Genomic DNA, 13,432 nt, shown 5'->3' on the forward strand with positions numbered 1-13,432 from the left:
GTCACCCATCACGTGCTTGATGCCCAGAACTCAGCCAAGGAGGCGGGGAGCATCAAACGGACAAGTCAGGGTGGTGGTATGAGCACCTCCGGGAAGGACAAGATTCAGGGGTGGGATGTACAGTGTGGGGGCCCTGGACGTCTGGGGCTGGCTTCCACAGCCTAGATTAGCATCTAATGTGTGGGACCTCTACAATTCAGTCCAGAAAACAATGAGCCCGATGTCCAAATGGAGTTTTCTTTTTACCTTTAAACATTTCTATTCTAAGTCAAACAAAAAGCAGCTTGTGGTGTACAATGGCTTGGCTAAAGCCTAGAAGCAAGTTTTAACTAGTCTGTATGGGAATACAAACAGAGCACACCTCTACATCTAAAAGAGGACAACCCTGTAAATCCCTATTGCTAACAAGCACTCTGGGACGCGGCATTGTGCCCTAACACACACAGCTCTTCTTGGCCAAACACTTGCCCAATTAACCTTCAGCTGAGACCAGACACAGCAGAAACACAACAGGCTTTTGAGTTGTTGGGAATGTCTGGTTGTTAAGATCCCAGATAACGTGCGATCCTAAGGTGGACTGCTCCCATATACAGCAAAGTTGCCTGCCATAAACTGGCATTCTGGTTCTACAGACCCCCCACCCCCCACCACACACACACACTGCTCCCTTCTGCACAGTACCACCTGTCCTCACTGCTCCACAGGACACCTACAAGGGCACAGGATTGCTTAGAGAGGCTTTTCTCGTAGAACCAGTCAGGAAGCAGCACCCAGATGCATGGCATCCACTTTGCTGGCCACCTGGCAGTCACTACATGCTTCTCTACCTTACCACTTCCTATAATTATTCCTACACTACACTAAACACACACATCTGCCAGAAGCAACAGCTACAAGTCTGTGGCTTTGCCTCTTTTAACATAAGACACCTAGACACCAAAAGTACTACCCCTAACCAACTGAAATTTTAATCATGCTAAACTCATGCAGCTTATCTGGGGTATCACTGTAATTTTGTTTCCTTCACTCAAGACCATGATGATGAGCATTAGTATCTGCCGTTACTTGTGCTTGCACAGGACTGGTGTGGTTTAGCAATAAATAATAGGCATGAATAATAATAGAAATAACTTATGTAAATGTGGAACTTGATAAAAAAATTCCCCATCTGCTAAGTGCTGTTCCTAGTACACTATTAATTCTGTGTACTAATACATCTATTACTGTTCATAGGAAAATAATGAAGACAAGAGCTGAAATACACATGAATATACTGCTACAAACAGGACCAGAGTGAAAAGATACATGATTTGGCGGGGGTGGGGTGTGTCAAGAAACAATCTACTTTAATTATTCAGAGACTTAAGGTCAAACTCAGACATGCTGGTGACCACAGAAATATTGCTGACTAACACACATTGCTGAATTTTATAGAACTGAAGACTAAAAACATCAAGTATGGGTAGAGGGCCATCAACAGAATGTCACTAAACCCTACCTGAGTTAGGAGCTACAGAACTGTGTTCGATCTGGGCTGGATGTAGGTGTGGCTATGTGTCCCCCGAAAACAAAGCAAAAAAGACCCCCCCCATCTGACAGTCTAAAGGAATTATTTGTGTGACTCAACACTTCACACAAAAGCTTCCTCTACAGAGGTAACCCCCTTTCTGTTCAAGGGATAATCTGCACACTGAAGAAGAAAGAGAGAAGAAATGGGGAACTAAAGAACTATACACTTTTGCCAAATGAAGTAGAAAGCAATTTTTCAAAATGAAATAGTTCCAGGAATAACTTCTTGCCACCATGTGTGTAGCAGGAGAGAAAACAGAAAAATAAACATTTCCTCTGTAATTATATATCTAAAACAAATAAACCAAAAAGACAAACTCTGAGTGTGAGGCGCCTGGTCCGGGGCTTGCAGTGCAGCGTCCTTGGCATCTTTACTCCCGAGCCAGCGAGGAAACTCGGTTGTCATTACTGATGCCCAGAGGCCAGCCGTATGTTTCTAGGGCACCTTGCTTCCTACGATGGCACAATAGAAAGCAGCGGAGCACTGCCCCTCCCCCATATTAACATCTTCGGGGGCTGGCTCGGCTGCTTCGTCACTCTGCCTTGTGGGCTTCAGGTTCAGGAGCGTCAGAATGATTGCAGAAAGCAGACAGGTGGAGAGAGCCAAACTTTTCTCAGGGCCTGGGCAGTGCCTGCTTGGCGTAGCACTTTGATTCAGTGTAAAGAACTGAGGCTTGCCTGTCTGCCACTCTGGAGTGACGTCAAACAGGTGGTGTGTGTGTGTGTGTGTGTGTGTGTGTGTGTGTGTGTGTGTAACACTCAGAAGGAATAAACTGCTTTTGGTCATGGTGTGCCAGAGAAACTGCAATACCCTATCTGTTCACACCCTCTGCACGGAGTCATGATTGGTTCAAGGGGGATGGGTCTTTGAGCAGAAATTTGAATTCAAAATGTAGTATAAAAAACTGACTTTGATAGTGGAAAAACCAAAGTCTTCCTGAGTTGCTATGTTCACATATATACAAACACAGAATTTAGGGCTTTATAATTATGGTTCATACCAGAGTGTAAAACTAGCAGTTCTTTTGTTATCTTTAGAGCTGGTTCAGCACTGCAGTTCTCTACGAAAAGTTTTGTGGGCTCAAATACTGACTCACTGCTCATCTTGTTCCCTTGAATTTAGAAGTGAATCACTGCCAAAGGGCCGTGGATGGGTGGCGTCCTGACTGGGGCCCTAAAGGAGCCTTTTATTACCAACAAAGCTAGCCTCTTTACAGATGAGGGTTGGCTTCATCTGTGAAGCAGCTGGACACCCTAGAACTACAGGTAATTGGGGTCCCCCAAGTAACCGAAAAGGCATCCTTAAAAATGGATACTTTGGTTACTCAGAAACTAGCTAACGAGCAGTTGTTTAAGCTGTGGAATATTATGAAGATGTTAGTTACTCAGAAACTAGCTAATAAGCAGATGTGTAAGCTGTGGAATATTATGAAGATGTTAGTTACTCAGAAACTAGCTAATAAGCAGCTGTGTAAGCTGTGGAAATTTATGAAGATGTTAGTTACTCAGAAACTAGCTACAAGCAGCTGTGTAAGCTGTGGAATATTATGAAGATGTTAGTTACTCAGAAACTAGCTACAAGCAGCTGTGTAAGCTGTGGAATATTATGAAGATGTTAGTTACTCAGAAACTAGCTAATAAGCAGCTGTGTAAGCTGTGGAATATTATGAAGATGTTAGTTACTCAGAAACTAGCTACAAGCAGCTGTGTAAGCTGTGGACTATTATGAAGATGTTAGTTACTCAGAAACTAGCTACAAGCAGCTGTGTAAGCTGTGGACTATTATGAAGATGTTAGTTACTCAGAAACTAGCTACAAGCAGCTGTGTAAGCTGTGGACTATTATGAAGATGTTAGTTACTCAGAAACTAGCTAATAAGCAGCTGTGTAAGCTGTGGAATATTATGAAGATGTTAGTTACTCAGAAACTAGCTACAAGCAGCTGTGTAAGCTGTGGACTATTATGAAGATGTTAGTTACTCAGAAACTAGCTACAAGCAGCTGTGTAAGCTGTGGACTATTATGAAGATGTTAGTTACTCAGAAACTAGCTACAAGCAGCTGTGTAAGCTGTGGAATATTATGAAGGTGTTAGTTACTTGAAGAAACACGCGAGATGACAGTTAAGGATGTGTGGGAAAAGAGTCTGCAGTAATATTTTTAGAGCATCTCTTTAGGCTTGGTCAGATTTTTCTGAGAGTGCCACCTTGTGGAAGGTCATCAGGCACAACAACAACAAACCCCACTTAAATCTTAGGGGACTGTGAATTTTAATAGACTTCTGCCCCCAAACCAAACCAACTCTAAATTACCTTCCATTCTCACCATTTTCCTTTCGAATTGTTGTAACCGTATTTCTAAACTTTTGAGCAAAAGCAGTTTATTCTCAGGTGGCTGTTTTCTCGGGGGGTCACAGAGGCATGGATATTCTAGCAGCGAGTTAGATTTACCTTGTTGAAAACCCTGGGAAAAATATCTGGAAAAGGCAATTCAGTACTTCATTAGAAAAATTCAAAAAAGCAAATTGAGAGGAACAGTTAAAAACTGAGTATGGGCGGAGGGACACGCCTTTAACCTCAGCCCTAGAGAGACAAAGGCAGGTGAATCTCTGTGAGTTAAAGGCCTGGAACTACAAAGGTAGTTCCAGGACAGCCAGCGCTACACAAATCTTGTCTTGAATAAAAACAAAACAAAACAAACAAACAAAAAATTTTAAACCCCTCTCTTTCAGAAGACAGTAGGGCAAAAGAATAGCTTTGGCTTATGTCCTTAAAAAAACAACAAAACAAAAAGCCAAACCAAACTGGATATGATTGAGATGTGCAATCCAGTGCTTGGAAGAGGCAGGAGGCTGCAGGCAGCACGTCTGCCCGGCTTCTATAACAAGACTTACCCCCCCAAAACAAAGGAGGATTTTTGGATAAGGCTTTTAAGTTGTCTATTCTCACTTGAAGAGGAGGTAAATGCCATTTAAATTTTCATTTTTTATAGTGCCTTTTCTTAGGCATGTATATATATTTTGAGTATAGCTTCAGGTGGCTGCTTTCTTCCTATAAAACGAGGAAGGAACACCAACCATTCTGTGTGTCTCCACAGAATGTGTTTTGTTGACATACCAAGTCAGCAAGTGCTGGATGACCTAAAATTTTTGTTAGAATATACTTAAAGGCAAAAGTGTATTATTCAAAAAGTCTGTAAATCTGGAAATACCCTTTGAATATGCTGTGTTGGTTCCCACTATTCCATAATTTTTAAAGATTCAGAAGTCATATAGTATCTTTATTTTCATGCTACAATGTAAAGTGTACATTCTTCTGTAGGCTATCAATATGTGCTCACTATTACAGGGACTTAGTGCTATCTGCTGAACTCAGCTGTGCAACAAAAGTGTGCTTTCAGAAAGTGAGCTCATAAAAACAGACAGCTGGGTGTGGTGGTGCATGTCATTAATCCCAGGAATCAAGAGGCAGGGCCAGGCAGATCTACTTGAGTTCGAGGCTAACCTGATCTATAAGCGAGTTCCAGGACAGCCATGGCTACACAGGAAACCGTGTGTGTGTGTGTGTGTGTGTGTGTGTGTGTGTGTATCTGTGAGTGTGCACGCATGTGGTTCTCGAACACTTACATGATTTAACTCCCCTAATGAGAATGGCTGTAACTGCCTTTAGTAGGCATAGCTCTTAATAGAAGCAGCTATGGTCCCTTAAAAAATAACTGCACGGGAGCTGCAGAGGTTAAAATCGAGTCCTGCTCTTTCCTGATTTTGCTGAAGACCACAGTTCAGTTCCCAGCACCCACGTCAGCGAGGTTCCAACTCCAGGGGATCCGACACTCTCTCCTGGAGTCTAGGGTACCGGCAACATGCTTGGCATACTCACAGTGGCACATACAGACAAATAAAAGTCTTTAGAAAACAATTTCAGGACATACTTTAAAGTTCAAAATGTTTGGTCCTATTGACTTTCTCAAACTAGCTGACCAGCATTCCATTGCTGAGCCATCTGCACACCTTTCTATTCAAAGAGAAGTAGTTTATGGCAACACCCAGAAGGTATCCTAGACTTTTTATTTTCACTAAAAATGACCACGTAGAAATTCGGTTTTTAAGTGAGGACTTCTGGGCTGTTTGAAGTAAATCACCTGAGACTAAATTCAAATCTACTATTCTGAGAGGAAATCGTGAGAAGCAGGGGACAGTTTCTCTGCTGCTTGGGCGCCCATCTTCTTCAAAGAGGGACAAAGTGGGACGCTGCATCCCACCGGGCGCTCACAGACTGTGTGTCTCAGGGTGGCGGGACGGTCAGGACTCCTCACAAGATGGCTTGGGAGCTCATGGGGACTACTTGGAAAATCTCCCCTCTTGTTTCTGAAGAGGATGTTACAACTCCAGACAGTCTTGCAATGCCAGGGCCCGGGACCAAACCCTGAAGAGAAGCGGTTAGGCACATTCTTCCACTATTTCTACAGTAATTTCAAACCTGTTTCTCATCACTAAAAGCTGTTTCAGCAGAACCCTGGGGCAGAAGGTTTTCGTTAGTGACAAAGGTGTTGAATCCATAGGCCCCAGGGTGAGCCCTGCTCACTGAGCCTTTATTCCACCCTATGCTTCCATGTACTACTAAGGGCCGGGATGGCGAGGTTCCCGACACCCAGAGAACCGCACGAATGAAGAGCTGGGGCAGAGATGAGGTCCAGAGAGGCAGGGATGTCCTTTCTGGATCATTCTGGCACAATATGCCAAGTTTCTAATACCAAAATGTTTGTGACTTAAAATACTACTTAAAGCAGGTTGGTGGTGGCACATACCTTTAGTGCCAGCACTCAGGAGGCAGAGGCAGGAGGATATCTGCGAGTTTGAGGGCAGGCTGGTCTAGAAGAGCTAGTTCCAGGACAGCCAGGACTGTTACACAGAAAAGCCCCGCCTCGAAAAACAAACAAAACAAAATCAACCCCCCGAAAACAACAATCCCTCCAAAACCTACTTAGAAATAAGCCCCAAACAGATGACAATAATGAAGTTGAATACTATACCTTAAAAATTCTGTAGAATACTAAAAGATTCCAGTTTAAGACAGCTGTATTTTCCTCAAACAAAGCAATTCGGGGGAGACACTATTTTTTTTTTCCAAAAGCAAAACCCTCAAAATTATTTTCACTTTATCACATGGATGCTAATCCAAAAAGGAGTAGGCCATGGTGAAGTGAGTTTTATATTCAATTTCTAGGCCCCAGCAAAAGCCTACATTTGGAGCCTTGCTCAAGGCAAAGCAGAACCCACTGCTGTGGTGAGACTTAGGGTAGACCTGCTGGCTGCTCTGAGCCTATCTTGAGCTTTGACGGCACTCACAACACATCCCAGGGCTGTAATGATGATACACAGGACATTCACACAGCCTTGATTTTTTTTTTTAAATCTTGCTTTTGAAAAAAAAAAACTTGTTTCTAAAGAAAGTGAATCAGAAGAATGTAATACATGTATTAAAAAGGGAAAAGACTGACTTCCAGCCCCCAAAGCTCATAAGAAGGGCACCTAACTCACCTCTATCCAAGATAATCACAAGCATTATTCAGCTGCAAAAAAACTCAGTAAGGCTTCAGAATACACCATCTGAATCTGACATCGGTCATTCTGTCCAAGTATGCTGAAACATGATCTAGTTTCTACTTCCATGCACTCCACAAACATGATTAAAAGACAGCTAAACTTCCCCAAAGCTGCTTTCTGTGCTTTCTAATTACCAGTGCACTAAACCTGTGGATAAGGCAAAAGTGGCACGGGATATAGAGGACTGAGAACAGTGAGCAAGGGAAAGTTGTTTATGAAGCCCCGGCCAGGCTGGCTCTACAGAAAGCACAAGGCACCAGAAAACAGCACATCCAGGGGATGGAGAGAAAGTAAACAGTTTCTCTAAAAGGGGGAGAGAGACACCCATCCCCTTAGACATTTCATCCACAATCCACTCTATAAAAATGTAAAGCAATCTATATGGTGGTGACACACTGAACAAGTGACCTCAGAGACAGCAGGTGGGAAGACTACAGTAAGAAAATGTAGGAGGACCCTATTAGGGTTGCAGAATTGGAGCCATGAGCCATGAACAAGGCTGGTAGCAAAGCATTCGGTGAAAGACAGTGGGCAGGCAGAGGTGTGGTGTAGCGGGCAGCTAGGCAATCCGTCCTCAGCTAGGCATGGGAGGAACATGTGTTAGACATGCTGGCGATGGAGAAGGTGGGCACTGTACAGACAAATCAGAACGAGGCAGATGCATGACAGAAAGTATGGGGTGGAAGGTGAGGTGGAGAGAACCTCAGGGCATTCCTGTCTCTAGTCAGAACCATCTCCAAATCAGAGAAGGGAGCAACTCTCTAAAACAAAAAACTAAGTGACAAGAAATGCAAAGGAAATAACATCTCAAACCAGGAAATATAGGCTTTCTTTATCTTTAAAACCTATTTGAAGAACAGTCCCTAAACCTATTGCAAGTAATAAAATGCGTATAGGGCCTTTCCCCAGAGGAGAATTAGGTACTGTGCTATACACAGGACTTAGGACAAGTACATTCAACTTTCCAAAGAGCAAACAGAAGAATGCATGCTTAGAAAAAGTCTCTTTATAGATACCGGGTTTCCCCTCCCTCTCACTTTCTTGTTTTTGTGGTGTCCAAAACTTTATCGTTTACAGCTAGCAAAAGCCTTTGGACAGAAAGGAAATGCTGAGGACATAGGCTCACCTTTCTAACTGGAGAGAAACACACTGCTCAATCACCTTCATTGTACTAAGCCCTCACCTTAGTCTCTAAAATTCAATTATTCTTGTTGTCTACAAAAAGTTAACACTTTACAAGATCAGGAACCTCTCTCTCTCTCTCTCTCTCTCTCTCTCTCTCTGACACTGACACACACACACACACTCTCTCTCTCTCTTTCTCTCTCTCTCTCACAAGTACCAAAGCAGGCCCAGCAGCTGCAGAGATGATGTCATAACTCAGCCGGACCTAGATTACCATCCCACAGCGGGCAGCACTCAAGGTTAGAAAATGAAATGGCAGCACGATGGGTCAGCAGCTTCTCTTCATCTGGAAGTTTTCCAGGTTCTTCAGACAGACAGACAACAAACAGGTGAACGAACATAAAGCGGCAATCGCTCTTGCATTGATTTTGGAACAGTAAACTAGGTGGTCTCCTTGGTGAAGCAGAGCCCATCCAGAAGCTGGCATCTGGAAGGCCTGCAGGCAGCCATCTTCAACTGCTCTGCAAGGCTTTCTCAGGGGACTCGTCAGCCACGGACATGTTCAGATGACCAGCTCATGGTATCCCCCACGATCCTCAGGCTGTGTTCAGCTCCGAGGTGGTCTGGCTGGGTGACAGGTGGGAGTGCAGGTGGTCCTTGTACCTCTCCAGGTCTTGGAAGTACGGGTGATTCAGGGCGCCATAGGCGGATATTCTTTTCGCTGGATTAAACGTCAAGCATTTCTGTAATAAAGAAAACATCTTATCGGAAACATATCAAGGCAAATAGTGCGCTTGTGCATTGGACCTTGGGGGAAGTCCCGGAAAAGTGGCTTCTAAGCTTTCTCTAACTGTTATGCTTTAGGAACAAAGTCACCAGCATGAGAATGAACTAAAACACCATAAACAATAAATATTGCTTCAGTCAAAAAGGTTTAATTTGATTGCCAAATAACTGAGTTAAAAATTACCTTCTAGAATTATAACTTATTCAAGAGTTGAATACTCTGGTAGGCTGTGAGGAACATCCTTACCCTTGCCCTTGACCATCAGCTGACTGAGGTCTTCAGGGATATCGTGTTTCTTCTGGGAGCAGCTACCTGCTTCCATGAGACAAACATATGGCAGGAACCTGCGGCCTCTCTGGCCTGGGAGGCAGGATGAGACAGATACGAGAAGAGCAGGTTTCGATCCACAGTGTGAATCAGGTAGTAAGGGCTCTTAACTCGACTTCTTATTCACCAGGGCTCTGACGACGAGAACAGTGCAGAAGGAGGGCCTTCCGTGTCCCCAAGGGCAGGACCGGATACATGACAGCAGTAACGAGGAGTCTGATAGTACAAAAGTGCTCAGTTTGTTTTCTTAAAAGATACTTCATTTTAGGTATGTGTATATTTGAGTCTGCGTGGGGGAATGTGCACAACAGCTCAGGTACCCGTGGAGGCCAGAGGTGCTGGGCACTGAGCCCGAGTTCTCGGCAAAAGCTGCCCATATTCGTAAGAACTGAGACATCTCTCCAGCTTCCGAATCTCATTTTCAGCAGGATATTTTATATGTGCATAGCACACTAAATGTTTATTGAATAAAGCAATAACTAGAAAAATTGCTACTTGGTTCCTTTGGGGAAAACATTTGCATGGATATGATTATCAAGTTGCTTCAAGTAGCATGGAACTTTAAACAAGAAAACACATTTTCTTGTCAAGAAGCCTGTGCCCCCAAAATCCAGAGCCTTCTTACACTGCATCCAAATAAACATGCAAAACATGGTGCTAAGAGCTGCGGTAGAAAAGATATTCCAGAGTCAAAAACAAGCAGCTGGAAACAAAATTCACAGGAAGACCACAGCCTCCCATGTCATGTGGTTGGGATACACAACGTTGGCCGTCCACAGGAAGACCACAGCCTCCTGTGTCGTGTGGTTGGGATACACAACGTTGGCCGTCCAGTTTCAATGGGCTCTGGCCAACTATGATCCGGGAACTTACCAGAAGTAGGTCTTTGCCTAGTTCGTCAATATCTGTCACGAATTTCTCGATGGGTTGGGCAGATTTGGATTGGAAAGCCTGTCTGGGAAGAGCAACATCCCTGGGCCAGTCTTCTTCCCCTGGGAGTCCAATCACGCTACAGAAGAACCAGAAGGGAATGTGAACGTTGGCGGTCATATAGCTTCCTGACAAAATCCTAGAGCAGGCACGCGGCACAGTCTCAGAGAACACTATGGAGTTCATTCACAGGAAGCAAGCGAAGTCCGTGGCAGCAGACACTAGCGGGAGGTTCGCAGGTGAGACAAGTCCTGGTGCAGTGACGAGGCAGGGCCACGCAGGGCCACCTGGACACCCAAGTATGCCTCTCTGGGCCAATGGAGCTCTACTCTGTGTTCTGATTGAAGAGCTCTGAGAAGACGAGTTTTCATGATACCCATCCAGTACAGTGTAATAATAACAACACATTACTTTAGCCAGGTTTTTAAACTAAAGAGTAATTTTCTAAATAATTACATAAATTAGACTCAAAAAATAAGGTTAAAAAGCATGTCAGCCCTATCTTATGCAAGCACTATTTAGTGGTATTCCAAAGTGAGAGACAGTCCACCAAAACGATGTCATTTGGGTTTCCCCCGACAACCGTTCTGGGATTAGAGACGTGGAGGGAAAGCCAGCCACAGGCTTTGGGAAGAGGCAGCTGTGGCTTCAGATTCAGCACCTGCCCTTAACTGACATGCAAGGACAAATTACATGACAACCATGAGCTTTGGCGTCATTTATCTGCGACAGTAGTAATTGGCAGTTACAGGAGGGTTGGTGGTAATTTATTGGAACCGTATACGACAGTGCCTGGCATACACTGGCACGCAGCCGATATCCATTCGTTACTTATTACTGGCAGGCTGGTGGCCCCGTACAATTTATACATATGTAGTATTATTTCTAGTTTACGTATAGGTAGTTAAGTGTTATTCGGAGAGTACACAGACTCTGAGTAACTCTGAACTAAAAAAACAAAAACATAATTTTGTAGACAGGTTGTATAGATGCAGATCCTGATCCAAACTATTTCTGCCCCAGTTAGAAATGGCGCTGACCCACATTAAAGCTCCGCTCTGCACCTTCTGCGGCACAGAACCAGGGGTGGCTGCAACCATCTTGCAGGAAGATAGGTGATAAATGTCACAAGATCTACAGGGCTTTGTCACTGTTCCCTTCTCAGGTCACAGACCTCCCTGGGGAGAGCACATTCCCCATCACCTGTGCACACGTCACGAGGCATGGAGCAAGAAACTGGCTCTGTTCCTTCCCTCCGGCATCAACAGACAGCCACATAAAGGCATGTGATATGCTTTTATGGATATACTCATAGATATACTGGAACCAACGAGCAAATCACGGCTGAGCAACACACAACTATGTTCAATAGTAAGAACCATAACGTGAGGAAGGAAGGGGTAAAAACATCACTCTACCTACGAAAGCCGACCCCGGGGCGTGCTTGAATAGACTGGCCACAGAGAAAAAGAAAACCCTTCCTAACCCGTTTCCATCAGGACATTGTACAACTTTCTCATCGTACACCTATAAATGGATTATAAAGATGCTTGGAATTCAAATTATTTTATTGGCAGCATTTTTTAAAGATAGTGTTTCACCGTGCAGCCCAGGCTGGCCTCAAACTCATAATCCTCTGGTCTCAGTCTCCTGAGTATTATTAGCAGTCTCAAACATGGATTTGAAATATTAGGAATACAGCAGTCAGAAGCCAAAAAAATTTCAGAGAAACACTATGTCTATCTGCATAATATGTAAGTACATATCAACTCCACATAAGGCACAGAGATATATGCATACATAAATGCATACACATATAAAAATTAAAGTCCACCCTACTGTCTTCTCTGGCTCCTGTAAGAAACAATGTCAAGTAGTTTGGCAGTGACACTAGGGTGCAGCATGGTCCCTTTCCTGCGGAGAGGACCCTTCAGATTAATGAGGCAAAGCCAGAAACCAAGAAGTATAATCTAAAGGCACAAAACATGCAAAGCTTTGTGGTTGCTTTTCTGTTAGCCACGTGGGAGTGCCAGGCCTTGGCCAAAAGTCGAATGGGCTTTCCCACGGGGCGAGCCAAATGTTCCTTTTGACCCACTGCACTGGCTCCGTGGTCTGCAGACTCCCAGGAACAGTAAGGATGAGAGGGCAGGTGACGATCTCCACTGCCCGGTGGCAGATGTCACCAAGATTGTCCTCCACAGGGGGAAAACTAGAAAGTTTACTTTCCTGGGTCCGTCCTTGAGGATCACATGCACACAGAACACATTTCACAGTCTCGGGAAACACAAGTCCACCAGCGCATGACAGGAGTTTCCACGCAAAAGTAGGTTAACACACTGGCTTGGTTGAGAATGTGTCCATTCTACGGGATTGTCAGGAGACAAGCTTGGTGACTCCCCAGACCAGACCAGACCATACCAGACCAACGATAACAAAGTCAACTGCCTCCCTGACACACAAATCAAAGCCAGCAAATGTTCTTTCAGCTTCAAAGCAGGAAGAGCTTCCGGTTCCCAGAAGAACCCAGTCATTAGCTTGGGGTGAATTCCAGGTGTGAAGCAATCATGCTCAAGTAAATAATTATCGTTTTGTTTGTTTATTTGTTTGTTTTTGTGGGGCAGTGGATCTTATAACTTTTTACAATTCCATTAAAAAAAATCACTTGAGATTGAGATTCATAAAAACGTTACCAACCAACGAGGGTGGTGACTTGTAGCCAGGACTCCTGTGCGCTTTCCATTCTATTTCATTTGGGGTGGGGCTCGGCAAAAGCACATATCCAAAAAGGATGCCACACAGTTACATTCTAGTGACATGAAAGCATGCCCATCCTCACATGCACAAGCGGAGGCACGAAAGAGGTTTGCAAATCATCACAGAGCAATAATGGAACAAACAACCGGAAGCAACACGCGGGTTGGAAAGCAGACTGAACAGAGAACCTAAAGTTGGTTCCGTTTCTCAGGTGAAAAAGCTAAAGAAAACAGGGTTAAGCCAGCAATCACCAGCCAGGCATGGGGCAGTAAACCCACTGAAGGGTGCTTCGTGTGACTTCTTCTTACTTACAGCTGTCACAGGTGAGAACCTAGGC

The 13,432-nt window shown here is 44.2% G+C and overlaps 1 protein-coding gene across 1 annotated transcript in view; it reads right to left on the minus strand.

The window, feature by feature from the left end:
* Positions 1-8,204: 8,204 nt before the first annotated feature.
* Cdk6 (cyclin dependent kinase 6) overlaps positions 8,205-13,432 on the minus strand; it is a 191,356-nt gene continuing 186,128 nt past the window's right edge. Inside the window, exons 7-8 of the mRNA XM_041675797.1 lie at positions 10,285-10,420; positions 8,205-9,040 (exon numbers count right to left, since the gene is read on the minus strand). Of these exons, the coding sequence (XP_041531731.1) occupies positions 8,894-9,040; positions 10,285-10,420 (283 nt within the window). The 3' untranslated portion in view covers positions 8,205-8,893. The remainder of the gene's footprint in view (positions 9,041-10,284; positions 10,421-13,432) is intronic.

Source organism: Microtus oregoni, unplaced genomic scaffold (assembly GCF_018167655.1).
Source record: "Microtus oregoni isolate MIOR12 unplaced genomic scaffold, Mior012 000026F_ref0000081, whole genome shotgun sequence".
NCBI lineage: Eukaryota > Metazoa > Chordata > Mammalia > Rodentia > Cricetidae > Microtus > Microtus oregoni.